The sequence below is a fragment of the Rousettus aegyptiacus genome, unplaced genomic scaffold (genome assembly GCF_014176215.1).
Source record: "Rousettus aegyptiacus isolate mRouAeg1 unplaced genomic scaffold, mRouAeg1.p scaffold_m13_p_4, whole genome shotgun sequence".
In the NCBI taxonomy this organism is placed as follows: Eukaryota; Metazoa; Chordata; class Mammalia; order Chiroptera; family Pteropodidae; genus Rousettus; species Rousettus aegyptiacus.
In genome coordinates, this window is record NW_023416307.1 from 104,545,626 (window position 1) to 104,566,910 (window position 21,285).

At 42.1% G+C, this 21,285-nt stretch overlaps 2 protein-coding genes across 8 annotated transcripts in view; one reads left to right on the top strand and one right to left on the bottom strand.

Moving 5' to 3' along the window:
- Positions 1–7,485, top strand: part of LRIG1 (leucine rich repeats and immunoglobulin like domains 1) — a 110,963-nt gene extending 103,478 nt beyond the window's left edge. Inside the window, exons 13-19 of the mRNA XM_036219903.1 lie at positions 411–731; positions 2,110–2,391; positions 3,003–3,422; positions 4,021–4,146; positions 4,669–4,812; positions 5,425–5,709; positions 5,806–7,485. Coding sequence (XP_036075796.1) covers positions 411–731; positions 2,110–2,391; positions 3,003–3,422; positions 4,021–4,146; positions 4,669–4,812; positions 5,425–5,709; positions 5,806–6,062 — 1,835 coding nt within the window. The 3' untranslated portion in view covers positions 6,063–7,485. The remainder of the gene's footprint in view (positions 1–410; positions 732–2,109; positions 2,392–3,002; positions 3,423–4,020; positions 4,147–4,668; positions 4,813–5,424; positions 5,710–5,805) is intronic.
- Positions 7,358–21,285, bottom strand: part of SLC25A26 (solute carrier family 25 member 26) — a 141,341-nt gene continuing 127,413 nt past the window's right edge. For 5 of the 7 annotated variants that reach the window (XM_016150223.2, XM_016150221.2, XM_016150226.2 and 2 more), the window contains 4 exons: positions 20,679–20,748; positions 14,471–14,535; positions 13,147–13,220; positions 8,276–8,658 (listed from right to left, as the gene is read on the bottom strand). In XM_016150223.2, coding sequence (XP_016005709.2) covers positions 8,541–8,658; positions 13,147–13,220; positions 14,471–14,535; positions 20,679–20,748 — 327 coding nt within the window. In that variant the 3' untranslated portion in view covers positions 8,276–8,540. Of the gene's footprint in view, positions 7,964–8,275; positions 8,659–13,146; positions 13,221–14,470; positions 14,536–20,678; positions 20,749–21,285 lie in introns of those variants that run through there. The other 2 variants (XR_001597550.2, XM_036219905.1) reach the window with 2 other exon arrangements.

Genomic DNA, 21,285 nt, shown 5'->3' on the forward strand with positions numbered 1-21,285 from the left:
TGAAATGCTTTGTACCCCACTTCTTTTGGAGTAAACTTCATGGATAAAATCTGTGCAGTCATGACCGCTAGTTCCTGGCTCTCTGTTAAGTGTGTATTGTGTTAAAATAAGTAAAGCTGATTCTAGTCTTATCATGGAAACTGCTTTCTTTGATAATTGAGTACTGGTGGCTTTGTTTGTAATAAAGGAATGTGTGCTCTTAGAGGTAATCACTGCCCAGGGACTTATAATTGGATAAGGCCAGACATCCATGGTGTGAGTCCCTTTACAGTATTTGGTGGATGTACAGGTACCCGGAAAGGTCTGGTCCTGCTCAGAGTCTGACTCAGTTTTATGTCAGCTGGAAAAGCAGCTGATCCCTCTGTGTCCTAAGAGCCTGGGTGACTTACCGTTGCCTCTTCTCTCCTCAGATGATTTACCAAAGCCACAGATTATCACCCAGCCAGAGACGACTATGGCTGTGGTGGGCAAGGACATCCGGTTCACGTGCTCAGCAGCCAGCAGCAGCAGCTCCCCTATGACCTTTGCCTGGAAGAAGGACAATGAGGTCCTGGTCAATGCTGACATGGAGAACTTTGCCCACGTCCGAGCACAGGATGGGGAGGTGATGGAGTATACCACCATTCTGCACCTCCGTCGTGTCACTTTTGGACATGAGGGCCGCTACCAGTGTGTCATCACCAACCACTTCGGCTCCACCTACTCGCACAAGGCCAGGCTCACTGTGAATGGTAGGAGGTGCTCTCTTTTTAATTCTGGTGCTAGGTTCCTATGAATCCACACTTGTGATCATTTTCTCAGTTATCCTTATAGAAATGAATGAGACAAGAGACATACAAGCTTCATTGGGACATTACTGTATCATACTATTGCCTAGGTGGACCCAGAAGAAGTTTTGAACGTTGAAGAGTTATTTTCAGAGAAGTCTTTGTTTTTTTTATTCAGTTATTATGTTAAAGAAAATTGCGGGCGCAAGCCTTGTGTTTTTATGCATTTATTATTCTCTGTAAGCCAAGGTGTCCGATATCTAGATCCAAGCATACCCTGATCCTGAGCAAGCTGCTGCCCTCTGAGTAGATGGCTCAGCCTTGGAGCCAGAGGCCAGCCTGGGTGGGGCCAGGTCAGTCAGGAGTGGGGACAGCCAGGCGGCCGCCTCTTTGGAGGCTGTGGAATGCAAGGCTGGTGTGAGTGCTAGCCTGACAGCGCAATGGCCCTGCGGGTGTTGGATGAGGATTTTTACTCTGCAAACAGCTTTAGAGCCTGTCTGGGTGCTTTCTTCAGGACTGCAATTTGTTGTAGTGAATTTAGGTAGAAGGGGAGAGTTAAATAGCTTGAGTAGTTAACCACCCCAGTCCTATAACCTAACAAGATTTTCCTGATTATTAAACCTCTCAGTAAAAAGTGCTGGAACCAATATGTTCTTTAAGCCCTTACGGACCACAGAAAACATTCTTTACCATGCTCTGGCTGGTTGTCTTGGCTTTTTTGAGAGAGTACTCAATGTTTCTCAAAAACTCAGTGAACTGTTAGATTCTCCACCAAAGCGACATTGACAGGAGCTGTCATGATGTCTGACGTGTGGCCAGTGCTTGCCACTGTCAGGGAGTATTTGTGATAAATGCTTCAAGAGAGAAGAGCCGTCGTCCCATTGCTTTCCCCGGGTGAGGACGTGTCATCCTTCCCTCTATAACTGCATCTCGATGGAGCAGATATTTTTGTTTTCCAGGCTCCCTCTTGCTGGTTACTTAAGACAGGCAAGCATCAGGCCCTAGCATATGCGCAGTGTCCCCGTAGAGACTGATTACCATATGAGAAATAGTAGAGGAAATGTTTCATTAAAAGCCTTACATTCGAGGGGGTTGTAGCCAGCCTCAGGTGTACACGAGAGACTGATGGAAATGCTCCTGGCGGGGAGAAGCTGGGCGGCCTTGGAAACCTGTTGCTCATTCACAGGTGGCAGTAGCGGCTCTAGGCAGGCACTGGCTGAAGGGCAGTGAGGTGGTAAACTGATACCCAGACATAGTGTGAGAGATCTACCTGCCAGAGGATTTTCCTGGCCTTTGCATTTAGCTTTTCCGTAACTCGACCCTAATTGTATATATTTTGCAGTGTTGCCATCATTCACCAAAATGCCCCATGACATTGCCATCCGGACTGGCACTATGGCCCGCCTTGAATGTGCTGCCACTGGCCACCCTAACCCCCAGATTGCCTGGCAGAAGGATGGAGGCACAGATTTCCCTGCTGCTCGTGAGCGACGCATGCATGTCATGCCAGACGACGATGTGTTTTTCATCACCGACGTGAAAATAGATGATATGGGGGTTTATAGCTGTACTGCCCAGAACTCGGCCGGCTCCATTTCAGCTAACGCCACCCTGACTGTCTTAGGTTCGATTATTTTTACATTGAGTATATGTGTGCGCGCGTGCCTGTGTGTGTGTGTGTGTGTGTGTGTGTGTGTGTGTGTGTGTGTGTGTGAAAGAGAGAGAGAGAGAAAGAGATTGAGATTGAGATTTTGTTAAATATAATAGGTACCTAGAGGCAGGGTTCTCAGGCTCTTCTGTGGAGCTTGAGGAAGATGAATGTGGTGGACTGTTTCTACATTAGGCAGCTTTCTAAAATTTTCTTGAACAAGTAGTTCAATCTCTTTTTTAAAAAAAATGATTTAGGTGTAAAATACTCTAGATAAGAAATGCCCTCTGAATGGGGCAGGATGGACATGGTCTTGGTGAAGAATAGAGGCACAGGCCCATCATTGGACAGTTGGGGGCAGTGGAGGTTTCTGTGGCTAGAGGTTAATTCATTCTCCTTGTGGAAGCGCCTCCCAGCATGGCAATGACTCATTGTGTTAGAAGGGCTTCTGAAAATCTTGCCACTCTGATAAAAGAGGTCATATGGCATTTCATTGATGTGTTTAATTTTCCTTTGTCCAGAAAACAAGGCAGATTTATAGCAGTTGAGGCTCACGTAATAACTATAACATCTCCTCTGACTTGCAGAAACCCCGTCCTTGGCAGTGCCCTTGGAAGACCGTGTCGTGTCCGTGGGAGAAACGGTGGCTCTGCAATGTAAAGCAACTGGGAGCCCTCCACCCCGAATCACCTGGCTCAAGGGGGACCACCCTCTGAGCCTCACTGAGCGGCACCACTTCACCCCTGGCAACCAGCTGCTGGTTGTTCAGAATGTGGTGGCAGAGGACGCAGGCCAATACACCTGTGAGATGTCCAATGCCCTGGGCACAGAGCGAGCTCACAGTCAGCTGAGCATCTTGCCCACCCCTGGCTGCAGGAAGGATGGAACCACTGTGGGCATCTTCACCATCGCTGTGGTGTGCAGTATTGTCCTGACATCGTTGGTCTGGGTGTGCATTATCTACCAAACCAGGAAGAAGAGTGAGGAATATAGTGTCACCAACACAGGTTAGCTGCTGCTGGCTGAGTTTATTTTCAGGGGAGAAAAAAATCAGTGACGTTTGTGAAGGAGGCCCAGTCCAGAGGCTTTTTCAAGAACTTCAGTATATTTAAAACTCTAGAACCTTTGGGAATATGGAGCCATTCTGGACAGCTGAGGCTCTAGTGTCATTGCACTATTTTAATCTCCAGGAATTTAACATGAAATAGGAATACTCTCAGATATTAGTCCATTATGAACTCTGCAATTTTCTATCTCTTTGGTAATTCACAGGCATCCTTGGCATGTGCTTTGTTGCCACATGGTGCATTGTTGCTGCAATGACCTGAGTGTTGTGCTTCTGTTAGTTCTGTCTCCTTTCCCATCACTGTTTTCTGTCTTTTGTGGACTCAGACATCTGATTGCCACACTTTGTACACCTGGGTGTCAAGTAAGGCCCAGGCGGCCCTGGGAGGGCCTCGAGTGCAAGACTCCACAGTGCACGGCCTTGAAAGCTGCCATTGGCGGGGAGACTGTGTCTGGGCCTGAAACTGAACAGGTGTCTGTGTTTCTCATCACTACAGAAGATTGGAACATCTGTTGTTTGACTATCCTGTCTCTTTGCAGATGAAACCATCGTTCCACCAGATGTTCCAAGCTACCTGTCTTCTCAGGGGACCCTTTCTGATCGACAGGAAAGTGTGATCAGGACTGAGGGTGGCCATCAGGCCAATGGGCACATTGAGAGCAATGGTAAGGCCTCAAAGTCTGATGCGACTGTGTTCCCATGAGCTGAAAGTGGCCTCCAGCCCCTCTCCAGGGCAGGTGTATGGCATTACTTTGAGCACATTCAAACTAGAAGGTGGGCTGGTTCAAAGCTTTCTGTTGGGTTTTTTTTGGATCTAGCCTGTGCACATTCAGCAAGGTTTTAAGAAAACATCTCCCAGGAAGTCACTACATTGGGCTTAGCGTCTCTAGAGTCTCAGTTGCTCTCATACTAGAAGGCTCTCACAAGGGTGAGCTACTTCAGTGGGAGAGACTGAGCACTTGCTTAGGGCAAGTTTATCTTCACAAGAACTTATTAATATGGCGCTAAATGCTGCAAGGTCTGCCTGCCGGGAAGATAGTAGGAGAAAATGTTCCTTGCTGGGCCTGTGATCCAGCACTCTAAAGAACATTTTAAAAATGACTCGGTTCTAGTAGCTTTGCCTATTCTCATAAGAGTTACTATGAAATGCTAAACCCAGCATTTTTAAGTGTGGGAATCTATTGCAGGTGTTTGTCCAAGAGATGCAAGCCTCTTTCCAGATGCAGACGCTCTTGGCATTACATGCAGGCAGCCCAAGCTCTGTGTTGGATATAAGGAGCCATGGAAAGTGATGGAGAAAGCTGATGGGATGCCTGGTCAACAGAAGATGGGTATGAGATGCTTTTTTCAGGAATTTTGTTCTTGAAATCAAAATTGGGGTTGACCTCATTAATGAAAGGGGGAGACACATTATTCATCTAAGACTATCTCAGAATTTGGTATTCAGTATCTAAACAGGAAACGGTGTGTGGCCCGGCTCTCTTTTAGTTCCAGAATAGGATGTCTCTTAATTCATGTGGTGAGCCTGAGCATGAACTGTCCAGATTTATAAGCAACTTAAAGGGCAAGGCCCCAAACAAAAGTGCCTTTCCACCAGGGCTCTTTGGAGGCTGTGTTTCTAATTGTTCAGAAGACTTCTGACACTTCACGGTATTTCTTGCAAATGGAATTTTTCTGGTGTGTGATCAAAGTAGTATGACTACATTGTCTGATGAAGAAATTAATCTGAAATCTTTAAACGTGGAAGAGCCCGTTCTTCATTAATGGCTTGGTGTTTGCCCAGTCCTTTTTATGTGAATGGACTAGGGGGAGAAAGGGGTTTTACAGAGTTGATAAAGTGGGGCTGTGCCTTCACAGCGTGGAGTGAGGTAGCCTGTTTGTGTGCGGATGGAGACTGTAGTGGCGATGGTTCTAATTTGTCTGTCTGTGTCGGTTGTATGCAGAGCACAGTGTCCCGGTTGTGTGCAATGACTGCAACACTGAGATGGACAGTTACTCCAAGGAACAAGCCTTCTGTCCTCAGCCTGTGTCCAGAGACAGTACACAGCCAGGTAGACTGAGCAGCGAGGAACCCAGTCGGAGCGACCGGGAACATTCTCCCCATCATCTGAACAGTGGGACGGTTGATGCACCTCGCACTGACTGCAGGGAGTCCCTCTACCCCAGTAACCACGATAGAATGCCGACGTCCTTGAAGAAAAAGCCAGTGGCACCTCTAGATGGGAAAGGTAAATTTTTACTGTCTTCCCAGGAGTCACCAGGAGCTGGGGGAGCACGTAAACAGCCAGGCTAGAGGGTCTGACGTGCCCTCTCCTTTCTTGTAGGGGCCTCCTCTTGGACGTTAGCAAGGTTGTGTGAGCCGGACTCCATAGCCCTCCTGCCTTCTACGTTAACTCCAGGCAAGCTCGAGCTCACACAAGCCACATCGGGCTTCCCCGACGTCCCGAGCGAGGGCCAGCACTTGCTTCTTTCTAATGGACACCTCCCCAAAGCATGTGACTCCAGTCCTGAGTCCACACCATTGACAGGACAGCTCCCCGGGAAGCGGAGTGTGCCACTGCTGTTTGCACCGAAAATCTAGGCTTTGTCTACCTCAGCTCTTGTGTCGCTCTCTACAGGAAAGAGGTAGGAGAGGCTGTGAGGAAGCTTGGGTTCAAGCGTCACTGATTTGTACAGTTTTAACTTCCATGTGGAGTATCAGTAGTGTAAAGGACTTGCAGCTGAAGCACAGAAATGCGAGAGGCTATTGTGTACAAAAGGCAGAAAAGTATTTGATACCATTGTACATAAGAGTTTTCAGAGATTTCATATATATTATATATCTTTTACAGAGGATATTTTAATCTTTAGTGCATGGTGAAAGAAAAAATGTACAATTTTGACAATATTATTTTTCATATCAGGTTGCTGTTTTTGGAAGAGGGGGGGTAGTTCTGGTGCCTTAATGCATGGATGGAATTTAGACGCTAAAAACCACATTGTTCCCAGGAGTTTTGGTGGGAGGGAAGGACGGAGTCCTCGGGCTTGTATTGCACTCCGCAGGAGAGGACCCCTGGGGTGCTTTACGGGCAGACTTTGCATAGGAAGTAACTTCATGTCAGTATTGCTCACGTGTGGGTGCCATGCAGCAGGCCTCCCTGTGGAGCCCAGAGGTGCGCATGTCATATACTTCTGCAGTCAGTGACTTTTTATCGTAGGTTTGAGTTCTTTAACAAGCATGATGGGGGTTATTAATCCACCACAAGCATTTGGTCTGAACAATTAAGCACTGCCTTTCTTCCTTCTATGATAAAAGCAAATATGGTCAGTATCATTCGATTGTCATTTGAGGCTTTTTAATAAGATAGAGGCTGCTGCTGTTGGTACCTGTGGATTTTTCAATAGTGATTTTTAGTTCTGCCAATATAACTAATATTACATTGGTCTTAGGGGAGAAAAAGGATGGAGTCCTTACTTTTCAGGGCTAGCTTATCTCTACTGAGGATCCGGAGCAGGCCTGTCCATGTCCTTCCCTCGCACAGACGGACCTAGGCTTGGACTGTGTAAGATTTCGCCCTTGACCTGGGTCCTGGGTATATTTGCACTTTTGAGACCTGTAGCTAACCATCTTGTGAATGCCAATGTATATTTCAGGAAAAATTGCATTGAAACTAAAAAGGTCCATAAAAGCTCAGAAAGCAAGGTCCTTTAGCCAAAAAGCTGAAGGTAGGTATTGACAAAATGGTTACCTATGTTAAATTTTACTGTCTAATGTCATCACTGTTCCAAAAGGTAAGCACATATAGAATTTTGTTCTCAACAGTTAACTGATTGTTACTTCCACAACATATGTGAATTTGCTGCTTCTGAGAGGCAATGTGAAAGAGGAAGTATTACTTTTATGTACAAAGTTATTTATTTATAGAAATTTTGGTACAATGTACATTGAAAAACATGTAAAATATTGAAGTGTCTAACAAATGGCATTGAAGTGTCTTTAATAAAGGTTCATTTATAAATGTTAACCGTGTGGCTCAAGTCATTCTACATACATTCACCACCATTGTTTCGTCCCACTGAATTCCAGAGATCCCCTCACAGATGCAGTCATTCTGCCTTTAATTACCTTTTTGTCTCAAAAAGGAAAAAAATTTTTAGGCAAAGCAGAATCATATACTATGGCTCCAGGGAAGGCACGACACCACCAGATTCTTGAGATTCTGAATTTTTCTAACACCTGGAGCTCATTAGTCAAGCTCTAAAATGGTGACCTTCCCATTTCATCCCTTCTGTTTCCAGTGTTGAGCTTAGAACCCCGGGCAACAGAGCTTACTGATTAGGGACCAAGAAACAGCGCTGTCTGCAGAGCCAGCCCCAGCCTTTCCTTTTGGTCTGCTCTGAAGAAGAGGAGAGTGTGGCTCAGCTTCCTCAGAGGACACACCTAGTCACTCGAGTTGCAGCTGTTTTCTTTCACACACACCACATGGGCTGCTGGACACTTCTCTGTAAAATAATACAGTTGTGTGTTTTTATAGGTTAAATCTGAGGGTAATTAAGAACAGTCTGGTAACCCAGCAAGAACTCTCTTTGGACACCTGTAGCTCATTCTTTCTAAACAAAATTGTAAGCTTACACAACACTAATTAACCCAGGGGAGAAACCCACCCACACATGCAAGTTTTTCCTCAAGTCTCCTTCCTTTTTGCCAGTCTAGCCATTCTTTTAAAATTATAACTATCTCTGCCTTCTGCCGACCTTGCTGTCAGGTGGCAGGAAATAAAAGATCAGATATAGATCAAATGAAAGCTCTCAAGGGCCTGGACTCAGCATTACCAAATTTATTTATTCAAAGTACCTCTGTAGACATCATTTCTTTTACTTTCTGGCAAATAGGCTAACGACATCATTCCAGCTAGCCTGTAGCATGGAAGACACATTCTCCATGTCGTAATCTTAGCAGAATTGGATTTTAGCATTGTGTTTTGTTGTTCAGATGGCTGAACAGCTGCTCCCCGGAAGGGAGACGGTTCTCACAGCAGTCTTCCTTCTTGAAAGAAGTGGATGCGGGGCCATCTGTGATTCATGGGCTCTCTTTGCCAAGTTCTAACAGCAAGCTGCGAGTTTGCTCGTAAGCACCAAGAAAGATGAAACCTCCCAGACTGATTGCTGCCATTCGAGGAAAGACACCTGCAAATAATCTAGGTGGGGGAAAGCGAAAGGAGAGATTTTTTAAAATTGTGCGTAAAAAAAAGGTTAAATTCCAGCACCAGAACTTGCTCAACTCAACACATCATGCTCATTAAACCCCACAAAGCACTTAAAAACCTTTTTTCCTTTTAGAATGGCACCAAATCACATTCTCAAGCAGACACGTTGAAGTCTGAACCCAGCTGTTTGTTGGCTAAAGTGGCTACATACCAAACGGCTTACTTGTGAGCACTCACAATTAAGTCAAGTAATTAGTCAAGAAATAGTAACTGACCTGCGACAGTCCTGTTTGAAACTTCCAGACCCTTTTTGTCTTTTAGAGATGATGAAATTGACTTTTTTGTATAAAGGAGTCAAAAGGCTGAATCCTAAGGAAGGCGGCCCAGCCCACCCTGAAAACCTAAAGTGATCTCAGGATGTCAGAGGAGATTTTTGGACAACCGCTGCTCCTCCCAGTGGCTCGGTCGGATTTTGTCCTTAGATACCCACAAATATGGTGCCACGACAGGGAGATGAATCTCCATGGATTCCTTGTTTTCCTTCCCTCTGATGAAGGACAAAAATGGTGAACGGGCTGTGGCTGGGAAGGGAGCAGCATCTCTTCACAGGTTCTGTCCCCAAGCACTACAGAAAACCAGCCACTGTTAAAGTTGCAACTTTGGAATAATTGAGGAGACAAAGTAAAAGAACATGTTACTAGGGATGTAAACTGGGGATTCATTCTTTAAAAACCCTCCCATAGCTATGCACAGATATTTGTTCAAAGAAGTTCATCATGGTACTGTTGATTAAAACAAAACAAAAAAACTACAAAGAACCCCCTCTGGTTACATGAATTCTGGTACAGTATCCACACACAGGACAGACTATGCAGCTGCTAAGAATGATTGCGGCCATAGGTACCAACAGAAAATAAACAGCAGATTCTAAAAAAAATCAAGTCCCAAAAGCTGTATGTATAATATGATCGTATGTTTGACAAACGTGGCAAGGGTATGTGTTACACTTTCTCTAGAGGGTACGATTAAAGAAGATATTCCCTGTCTGCATTTCTGTAATAACTGAACTTCCCCCCCCCCCCCAAAATGTATTACTTTTGTGAGCAGAAAGACAAAATTACAAAATCAGAACGAGTGGATTTACAAGGGAAAATTAACTAGTGAGGAGATCAGGTCTAGGAAAGAAAACTGAAAATGGTCAGGTTATGCCAACAGTGGTTTTGTATCTTTTAAGATATGGGAAGAACCTCCATGATAAGCTAAATGGTGGCTCACCAAGAAACTGGACAGGAAGAAAAGCCCTGAGCCTGGTTCACAGCCGCTCTGGCCGCTTCCTTTCTGCACGACTGTGGGGAGAGGTCAACTCGCCTCCCCTTTGTATGCACTTTTTCTCAGCACTTCTGAGAAAAATGGATTGTAGAGTAGTTTTAGGGGGTCCTTATTTTAATTAGCTAGCTAAAAATTAAAATCATTAAGTAAAATCCTTCAGATAAAATAAGAACTTCTTTTTCTTGTCTAGAAATAACCATGAAAATTCTATAGAAAACCAAAATACATCTGTAAGGAAAAAAGTTGTTCGGCTCTGCATCATGCAAATTGTTTTTGCATGAAGTGCTTGGTGAGGACAGAAACTCATAAATTATTACCACTCTGAGTCCACTGTCTCCTTCCTAAAAGACAGATTCATCTCCCTGTCCCTTCCCTACAAAGGGAAGAGTGCTGGAAAGGAAGCCAGCAGAGGCTGAGCTGTGCAAGACCACATTTGCCACGAAATCCTCCCTCCCTTACTCCTTTACTATCTCAGTTCAAAAAGCTAGCGTCTTGGTTCAGCTTCTGTTAATGAGCTCAGCTGCTCCTGGCTAGGGGCAGATGGAAGCAGTTTATGGTTTCATTAGATGACAGTTGAATCTATTAACATAATTATAGCCTTAAAGTAGAGCAATTTGTACAGTGAGCGCCCCAACCAAACTCGAAGACAAAGGCTTGAGTAGAGCAGGGCTGTTGTGTTCTAGTGACCATAGACTGAATGAGATAACAAATGTAAAGCATTTAACATAGAGCTGGGCACAAGGAAGGTGCACATGGCAGTAGTACGTTATTTCATAAAGGGCACAGTCAAGAAAAAAAAGCCAGTTGATTAACAGAAGAAAAGTAGGAAGGGGCAATGCAGGATAAGCAGGTTTCCCATCTGCTTTCTGGCTACTGGACTGAATGAACATGTGGTATTTTTATTTTGAAGAAAACAGTTTGCCCTAGAGCATACATTCCAAATATGTGCCAGAACATGGTATTCCCCTGTGTGAACCAACATGGAGAGACCAAAGTCACCACTCTGATTTACCCTGAGAGGTCAGCACCATTTCACTGCAAGGTGGAGACTATATGCTGGGCAACCTGAGCAGGTGCATGCGTGCGTGCGTGTGTGTGTGTAAACCAGACAGGAAGCAGATGAGACACCTCAGGTATGAGGACGTCTAGGCTCAGCCCTCAGAACAGCTGCATACATTTCTAGGGGTTTTCTGTTTTGCTTGCTTTTAGTTATAATTCTTTCGTCCAATTATTTGTTGTCTTTTACGACATTAATAGCAAGCTAACTGTCACTTTTTGAATGACAAGCTTGGCTGCCTGGAATACTCTGCTAAAGACCACACTGCATATAGGCACACCTCGTTTAACTAACAGGCAATTACTGCTTTATTGCACTTCACAGATGTTGCATTTTTTTTTTTTTTTTTTTGCAAGTTGAAGGCAAGACCCCCTTCCAGCAAAAAGATTTTAACTCCTTTCATTGTGATACTCACTTTATTGCAGTGGTCTGGAACCGAACCTGCAATATCCCCGAGGTATGAGCGCCCAAGACTTAAGAAGCTTCCAGAAGATAAACAAAACTCCAACTTACTTTTTCAGGGCTAACGGGACAGATATAGGCCCTTGGCACCTGTCCTCAGCCTAAAATTCTGGCACTTCCTACTTACTCGACATCAAGTACACATCACAACTGGGACAAGGAAGATTTAGTTTCAATCATCTACTCAATGAAATTCCTTCTCTACAAACTTTCAGTGGCCATGGTTTCGCCAATTATGCTACACATCACTCACATAGTCACCACCTTTTCAAGAAAGGCAGGTGGGCTGCAGGTCGACTTCAAATCCACAGAGCTAAGGTCAAGAGCAGAGGTTTGACCAAGAGTTGCCACAGGATCTAATACGAAATGTATTGAAATGAATAAGGGCGAAAAATTCAGCAATTTGACTTTATGATCTAAAAAAGCTACTGTATGCAAGCAACAATTCTGTGTGGCCCAAAACTATCTGAAACACTAAGAATCTTTTACTTGTTACTAAATAAGCTGCTTTAGCCCTCATTTCCTCTCATACCATTTCTTTGTTCGATGTGGAACTGGTGTCCAATGTGTCTCTGCTATGAGCAACCAGATTTTTACTTCTTCCCAACACATTAGCCATAAATGGCTGACAATGGCATGGAAGCCACCACGCTGCCCTTCCCTGGCTCAATTATTCCTTTCTGTTACACCCAGTTCTTGTATCAACATCTTAAGCCCTTCAGGCAACCAGAGTCATTCCATCAGAGCTGTCGCGCTCAACACAACCATCCAACACTACCTACTTTTCAAACTTCCAGTTGGAAATTTTGAATAGAAGATGGGGCTTTTCTCCTGCAAAAACCTTACCTAGAGCCTGACCAACATGCTTCACGATCCCTATCAACTAGGTCCAATAAAAACCTGCCAAATGTGTACGAAACTACTATAAACTAAATGATGAACACAGCACCGACGTGAGGGGCCACCAGCCGAACCCCGGGACTAGGCTCACCCCCGACGCCCTCCCACGGAGGCCGCTGCTTTGCGCTCTCAGGAAAATCCCCAGTGGATGATTCCGAAGAGAAAACTGTAATTTTACACACTTGCACAGATCCCGACATTCAGCCAGTTTTCCAAGTTTATGTCGTAAAAGCAATATTGAAATAACATTTTGAAGAGAGCTTTCTAAGGTATGATGCTAGAAGTTTGAGGCACTAAGCTGATAATATAGAACACTGGGTTTCGAGTAAGGTGTCATGCACTATGGTATGTTGAAAGCAATTTGTTGCTATTAATAGTTAAAAGTACCCCAAACCACAAAGCCTTTCTTCTGACAACGTTCCCCGCGCTCCCCTGTGCTCCTGCATTACATAACTGGAAGCCCATCTTGTCAATGCTGCAGCACAGAAGCTAGTGGGATGTCATTTAACATCGAGATGGACAAGGCTGCCTGGCATATTTGCATCATCTTGACTGCACAATACCATCTCACAAAACCAAATAGATCAAATATAATGTTTTGTACCATATAAATAAAGAGACCCCAACCAGGACATAAGCAGAAGGAAGGAAAAGCATTTGTCTGATGTTAGGCTAAGGAGGAAGAGACAGTGGAGAGTGAAAGACAACTGAGCACGACTCCGTGTCCTTACCCTGACAGCCCCTGTGTCCGCCACACCGTATGCAGGGCAGAGAGTACATTCCCACTAGCAGTACTGGAACCAGCCTGTGTGGAAAGACAAAAGAGAAAGACATTATCTTATGAAACTCCCTCATGTACAGCTGGCTCTCAGATATCCTCAGAGGCATGGCTCCCTAACAGCCTCATCTAGGACCCAGTTCCAGAAAGACTGGGGAGTTTCTGGGAAATCAGGACCCCTAGATCTCGCTAACCAGAAGCCCTTACATTCAAAGCCCACAGGCAACACTGATTGGCCCATGCCCATGGAACGCTGCTTTTCTAGATGCGTCATTACTAAACTATGAGCAGAGCTCACCCAAATAATTCATGTACAGCTATTGAACAGGAAAGAGACTGAAAACAATGATAACTGATCTGAGAATAATGAGGGATAATCAGTATAAATGATACTATTATGCAACTTACCTACGTAGATGATAACCACATTTAATAAATAATACTATGTTCAATTTCTTTAAAAAATTTTTTTCAATTACAGTTGACATGCAATATGGTATTAGTTTCAGGTGCACGACAGTGATTAGACATATATAAAATGATCACTCGATAAGTCTAGTACCCGTCTGACACCACAGTTGTTACAATACTAGTGACTTTATTCCCTGTGCTATACTTCACATCCCCATGACTATTCTGCAACTACCAATTTGTACTTGTTAATCCCTTCACCTTTTTACTATGTTCAATTTATAACATGGTTGACATTCTTAGGTTTGGCCTTGTCAGCCTACATACTATAATTCTGCCCTATTTGTTCCACTTTTCCACAAGGGTATGACTTTTTATTGTTTTGTTTTGGTCCAAATCTGTTACATGTATGGCATTCCCTGAAGTCTCAGTCCAGCTTTTTAAAAAATAATTTTTCTCTTTCAAACAAAGAATTTTTAATTCTGATAACTGTCCTAATTCACCTAGTTACAATCAAGCATGACCTAAGTTCTGAGACTCTAGCTTACTTGCTGCATGGTGTGAAGCATGCCAACTCTCTGAGCCAATGTAGTCTTACTAGGCAGAGGCACTACCAGCCCTGGTTGCTTTCATAATGTAGTTTAAAATGATGGTGAAAAGGTAAAATGCTATATAGACATTTGTCTCAGCAATGACTATGGATGTTGTTCTGTCAATGTCAGTTTCATTCGTGGATCAACAGGCAGCATAAGGCTGCTATTACGGGAAGGTGTTTTCCACTTTTATTCATTTTATGTACATATAAGCCTAAGTGCTGATAGACAGAAGCATCTGTTGTGTCTATATTACATTATTTTGCCACTTACCTTTGCCAACATGATTCTTGTTTTTGCCACATCCAGAGGCGTGGTGACTGCAGCTGCAAACCCACCTGTGCATATAAGAAATACCCAACACACAAGGAAGCTCCTGTTTACTGTATTACATGGTATTTTATAATTTTTATTTTATAATTCCTCATAATTCTGCCAAAATCACTTCATCATTATGGCCGCTTAAATGGTTCAATAGGATGCACACATGCAAAATCTTTACCCACGTGCTCCATTGCTTTTGTAGTGATACTGAACTGTATTTACCTACTCAAGTTAAAAACAAGCCCCACAACATGCCTTTCTCTTTTGTGAAGCAGTAAACAGACCTGTGTGTGTACATGGTTATGTGTCTGTGGGAAGGCATCTACTCTCAGTAAAAGGCTCGCTGCTCCCTCCCTATGATGTTCAGTGGGTCCCTGCGCTTCTATGGGCTACTGTTCGTTCCTTACTCTGACTCCAAAATGCTTCCATTGTTTCTGCTTCTGATACAATAAGGGCAAACAGAAATGTGTACCACTTCTGGATTCCTCATGTCAAAAACATTAAGAGTAAAGTGTTCTGTATTTCTAGGCTTCTGACAATAGGCCAGTCACAGTACCATTTCCAAGTTCCCTTCTGCATCCTGTGAGAGTCAGTCTTGATTTAATGGTCATTCTTCAGTAGGGCTTCCTTCCTACCTTATCTTTCAGGGAACGCTGTGACTGCCAAACTGATTTTTTTTTTTAGTACACACATTTTAAAGTGGTCCATATCTATGGAAAGGGGAATTGGAAAACTTTTTTTTTTTCTAATAGAAAGCACTGTATATGGTGCCAATATTTAATTTAATATGGTAAAAAGATACATTTTAAGCTTCAAGAGCCCCTAAGGAAGTAGAAACAATAAACCTAAAAGGGCTCTCTAAAGATTCAGCGTTCGTGAGCTAAGGTGAACTACGAAGTTTTTTAAGAGGGCTGAAGAGAACACATGTATGCAAAGGATGCTCCAGAAATAGTACTACTCTCCCTCCAAGTTTTGTGGCATGTGGACAAGGTCATTTGATCTATGTCAAATATCTTTCTAAATATGTTGCTGAAATAAGATCATCGCACTGAACCTCCATTTGGGAACATTATGACACTGTTTTTTTGAAAGATGTATGTAACCATTTATGCTTCTTTGTTCCATTTTTGGTTACCCACAAATGACACACCTTAGGGCTAAAGAGTATCAATTAACATGAATATTAGTCTCTTTTCTTTTAGCCACTTTTGTGTTATGAATATGTGAAACATTTTCCTCCAGATTCAAAAGTTGCCTGAAATTCAGACTTGCTATAAACTGCCAAGTATTTAAAAATTTTGTGGACCCAGTCCTAAAATCCTGCTTTTAATTTTTTTAAAACCATATATTCTGCACTAAAGGGGTAAATATATTTTTAATTATAGAAAAGGGTGCAGGAAGGCTTCACATCCATAAAAAAAAAAAAAAAAAAAAGGAAGAAAAAAGTTAAAGGAAAGAAAGGCAATGAGCTGTACCATTCCAAACTGCAAATCTTATATTCAGTTTTCTTTCCATTACTGTTCTGGCCTGAAAGAAAACACTTCTTCAGAGTCAGAGGGACCAAGCCTTAACTCCTTGCTCTACTAGGTGGCTGGCCTTAGGTAACTTACTTATTCTCTCGGTAAAGAACTTTATGAGACAGGTATTTTGTTACCCCATGCTACCAGTGTGGAAACTGAAGCTAAGAGATATTAGATAACTAACAGGAAGTTTTACTTAGTAGCACTGAGACTTGAAGTTTTCTCTCTGACTCCAGAACCCAAACTCTTGGCCACTGGGGTTTCTAGCGGCCCGTTTTTCATCTATAAGGTATGGATAGCAATATGACATAGGGAAATGAGTCTGTGCAAAGTGTCTAGAATAGTGCCCGGCTCATACTAGTGCTCAAAGTAATTAGTTCTTCTGGATTGGCAGAGATAATATGTGATTTTTCTTCATCTCTCTAGCTCGGCATACACAGTAGGTACTCAAAAATGCTTACTGGGTGCCCTGGACAAGTGTTTGTAGTTCTTACAAACTGAAGATTTCAACTTGTCCTCTCAAAGGGAGGAGGAGGGGGAAGATCAAAGCTAATAACTGTTCTTACTTTGTATCTGGAACACTGAAGCTGTATTCGGTACTTGCAATGATTATGTTGTCTCATTGCATTATGTTATCTCATTTACAGACAACTTGCCCAGGGACAAACAGGTAGTATGGAGCAGGGCCTCAAAATCATGTGTATCTTAGCACCAAAAGTAGTGCCCTTTTATTACATAATGATTTTGATATATAATAAGACATTAAAATTTGTCTGATAGTTAAAACGCAGAGGTGCATACACCATTTTTCCTATTTGAAAGTGTTCACAAACTGTCCTAGATCAACTAAAAAGACTTTAAACTTGGCAAGGACATCTGTCTGACCACTCAAGCTTTTATGAGTCACCTATGTTGAAAAGTATTTGCCTTCTAATAAATTTAGATACTACAAATCAAACTTATTTTGGCCATTAGCAAAAGTTCCCCATTCCTTTACTGTGGACGCCTGCCAACATTCTCTTAGACATTTGTTTCATCAAAGTAATACGAAGAAACGTTAAAGACAAAAACTCACATGCTTAAATAGGTCCTAATTTTACTACCATGATGGAAACTGTATTTTATGAAAGTTTCTAATAAATCAATTTGACTGTCTTCAAATATCAAAGATTGCTTTAATTCACAGACCTCACAATATTTTTTATGAGGCTGCAAGAAGGACTTGTGAAGATCATGTAATAGAACTGGTCATGACGGGGAGGGGCAGGGACCTGTACTTTCAGTTAAGATGTCATTCCTTTCTATATTTTACTTAAGGGAACTGTAAACTGCTGGTAATAAATACAAGGAACATGCTAACATATTAGACAGGAAACAATTATTTGGTACAGCAACTGTAGGCAGCTTTAGTGCTCACAACACACATGACAATTTTCTACAGGCTCCACTGTAGTTAGGCTTTTATTGATTGCTAGGCTAACTGCTTTCAAGGACCAGATTCAGGGAAAACTAGACGTAGTTCATACATGCCCTTAGGATACAAATACTGATTCTTTACACTCTCCAAAGGGGCCGCCTTCCTACAACAGGCTTGGAGCTGCCACTTCCAGGCAGCAGCCGCTAATGTGAACGCAAAAGCAAAAGCAGTGGGGGCAGCAGTGGGCGGCGTTGTCAATCATTGTCTCTCAAGCATCTTCCCTTCCCTGATCGGCCTGGGAGCAAGAAGAGTATCTTCATGTACGTCTTTGGCATGATCTGGATGTGTAGGGCTTCAACGACCACAAATGTGTGTTTGTGTTTTAAAATCTCTGTTAGGCCTTCTCATTTGTACGCAGATAATCCTTCATCCTACTCTAGAATTTCACGTCAAGGGAAGATCGATCGATGGACCTATCTATCTAACAATCAATCATCTGTCACTCTCCTCTTTCATACAATGTAAATAAAAAGGTATATTAATTACAAGAAACTGATTAAAGAATGCTAGAATAGCAATTGTCGCTATTAGCGAATGTCATAATTACTGAGACTGAATTATGGTTTTATGTTTAGAAGTTAACTGGAAGTGAAGAAGTTGGCAAAGTCCTTTTTTTCCCCTAGTTTAACCCCTGACCAAAAGCCAAGGGAATTTCTGAGCATGACAAGCCATCAACACCTCCAATCTCAAGGGCCATTTTTGGATATCTATGCCAAGTAGTTTATAAAAAACAAGCATGAACACAGAAGAGTGCCAAGGATGGCAAAGAGAGTAGTTCATCTACAATGATTTAACCTGTTTTAAAACTGGAATAGCAAGGAAGAATGAGAAATCTGATTTCTGATTTGAGAGCAAGTTTCATTACTGCCTTTATGGCCATGTAAGGCTAAAGAGTACGGAAGGGCCGCAGGTAAGCATATCAGGTCCGAAAGGAGCTGCCCAGCGTGGCAAGTCACTACTCATTTCCCCATCGTAGTGCACAATGTTGTAACAAACTCTTACAGAATATCACCTTTTCACAATCTGGAATATTTTCAAATGATGTTTATCTTTCAGAAAAGTTTTAAAGTAGTAAATTAATTCCTCAGGATCAACATTTATACCAACTAAAATTTCAAAACAAAAGAGATATAAACAAGAAATGTATTTTATCTTTTGCTAAATATATGTGGATCTACTACTGACAATGGAGTTTTGCAGAATTTGGACAAACTCCACTTATCAGAACTCTGGCTGAAAAAATAAGATGATAGTATTAAGAGAAAATGATTGTATACAATAATTTTATTAAAATTAATCTTTTGACACAGTTGGAATTATTGTGATGATAAAACTATTCATTTCCTGGGTGTTGGTTGTTTTATTGTAATAGTAATAATTCCTTACATATGTTCAATTTTATCAATTTCAAGTACTAATACCTACATTACCTCACCTGTCCCCGAAGTACTATAATTCCTTAAGGCAGGGAGGGTTGCTTCTATGTACACGTAGGGAAACTGGTGCCCAAGAAGGGCCTGAAGTCTCACTCCTTAGCTGGAGGCAGAACCGAGACTTGACAACTTTGTAAGTCCAACCAGCTGGCCTGCACTACACGTGTAGTGTAGCTCTGGGCAAAGTCTCTGCTTACATCCCGGCTTCCCTGCTGCTGGAGCAGGGTGCTGTGTGCTGCACTCTGCGCTCTTCAGGTGAGCCACCTTACTGAAAAGGCCTGGCCCACAGGATCCCACCTTCCAGTGGATGTCTGGTAAATGTTTCTTTCTTGCCCTTACCCCCAACTAATCAAGTGCTTAGTGCCTATTACAAAGCATTATCCAGAAAAAGGAACTGTAATGAATGCAGATTTCCTTAACAGAAACAATACATTTGTAAGCAAATCTTGGAATTACCTACTTAAGGAATGGGACCACAGAAAATACACTTATTTCAACACATGGAAGTTTTATGGCCATCGTTAACTCTAAAAAGTGGCCTTTCCTTATCCAGGAAGAACAGATTTCCATAATGCTCACTTTGTCCCCAGGGCTCAGGAGGGAGTCAACAAAAATTCACATTTCATTTAGAGACTGGGGTATAAAGATGCCTGACCTCTAAAAAATAAATCAAGACCACCTACTCATTCAACACAGCTAATAACTGTGTCATGTGGAAACAATTACCTGTCATAATCAATTTGAACTGGCTTCGTGTCTAGAGGCAAGATTCTTATTTTTGATTATCAATTCTATAAGTCAAATGAGTCAACTATTAATAAAGAATCCTATGAAATGTATGTTTTCTGTTTTCCTAATCACTACGACAAAACACCCAACCTAACAACCATGAAACACATTGGAAAATAATTCTTTTCTAATAAAGGTGACATCTAAACCTACATATCTATCAATTAACTGGCTTCACATCTAAACTAGAAGTTCATAACTTTCTGGCAAATCTCCACTTTGATTTATATCAACTGTAATTCTAATTTACCTTTATTTGCAACAACAAAATGTATTTCTTAGGCTGTTAAACCTATCACTTATGAAATTCCTTAAAGCATCTGAATTCTCATTAAAACTTCACTGGAAAATTCATATGACTTGGTAATGGATAACACAATATTGCACATTGTCACATTGCTCTTGGTTTAATGTCTAGAAAATGCCCAGGTGTTTAGATCTCCACATTTTCTAAACAGAGCAGTTTAGCCTTCAGTAAGTTGTGGAGCAGCCTGTTCTCCTGACACTAGTTAATCTATGGTGCTGTCAAACATGTCACACGAACCGTGAATCATTGCCTTCTGTAGAAATCGCTTAAACCCCCAAAGCACTGCTCAAGGCAGACAGCTGCACAGTTAGCCCAGCACCCACAGCAAGTCTCTTCCCACAGAAGACTTTATAAATCATCTTTAAGATAATCCAAGGGCCTGAGTGAAGGCTTCAATACAGATAAAAAGAAAAAGAAAAATTTGTCAAAAACAAATTGGTTGTCTTTCAAGTGGACACCTTTTTAGCATTTTTTTTTTCTAAAACACTTCCCCCCCACCCCAAACTAGTGGTGGAACTCTCTTCATTTAAACAACCTGGAATTTCTAAAGAATGTTGTTTTTGCATAGTTAATATTTTCACATTTTTCTCTCCCTCTTTGGTCTTTCCCAGTATAATATAATCCTTTGCACCTGCAAAAGCTCCACAGACTGCTGACTGCCAAGAATCCACCACATGATCCTGCCTCCAGGACCAGAGGGCCTGTGTTTAAGGAGAAAGAAAAATACAAGTTATTAAATATTTGAATTTATCGGAACCTCCTGTGGGTTAGCTCTAGGGATGGGAACTTAAGTGAGAAGCTATTTTGGTGGCATTCCTCACTGATGACATAAGTGATTTTCCCAAGGACTTAACTGCATTCTAAAATAAGTCAAAGAAACAAGAGTGATAGCTACATCAGAGTGCTTGTGGAAACAATTTTTAGGAAGTAGGAATATTGTGTGTGTGTATCTGTGTAAAAATAAAGATATATCTTTAAGACAATATAACATTTTAAACATTCCCCATATAATTCTGAACATATATATACTATAATTCACAAATTAATCCAGAGCAGTATTTGCCAAATCCTTCAATTCTTTTTTTCAATCTTTATCCATGTTGTACATTTGAAGGATGTTAATTCTGTTACTTGTCAATTTAAAAACTGTCAAAACATTTTTTGCACTGTTCATGAAGTTGAAGATTATACAAATAAATACCCATGCTGAGTTTCAATCTAGGCAAACTGATGGCAGA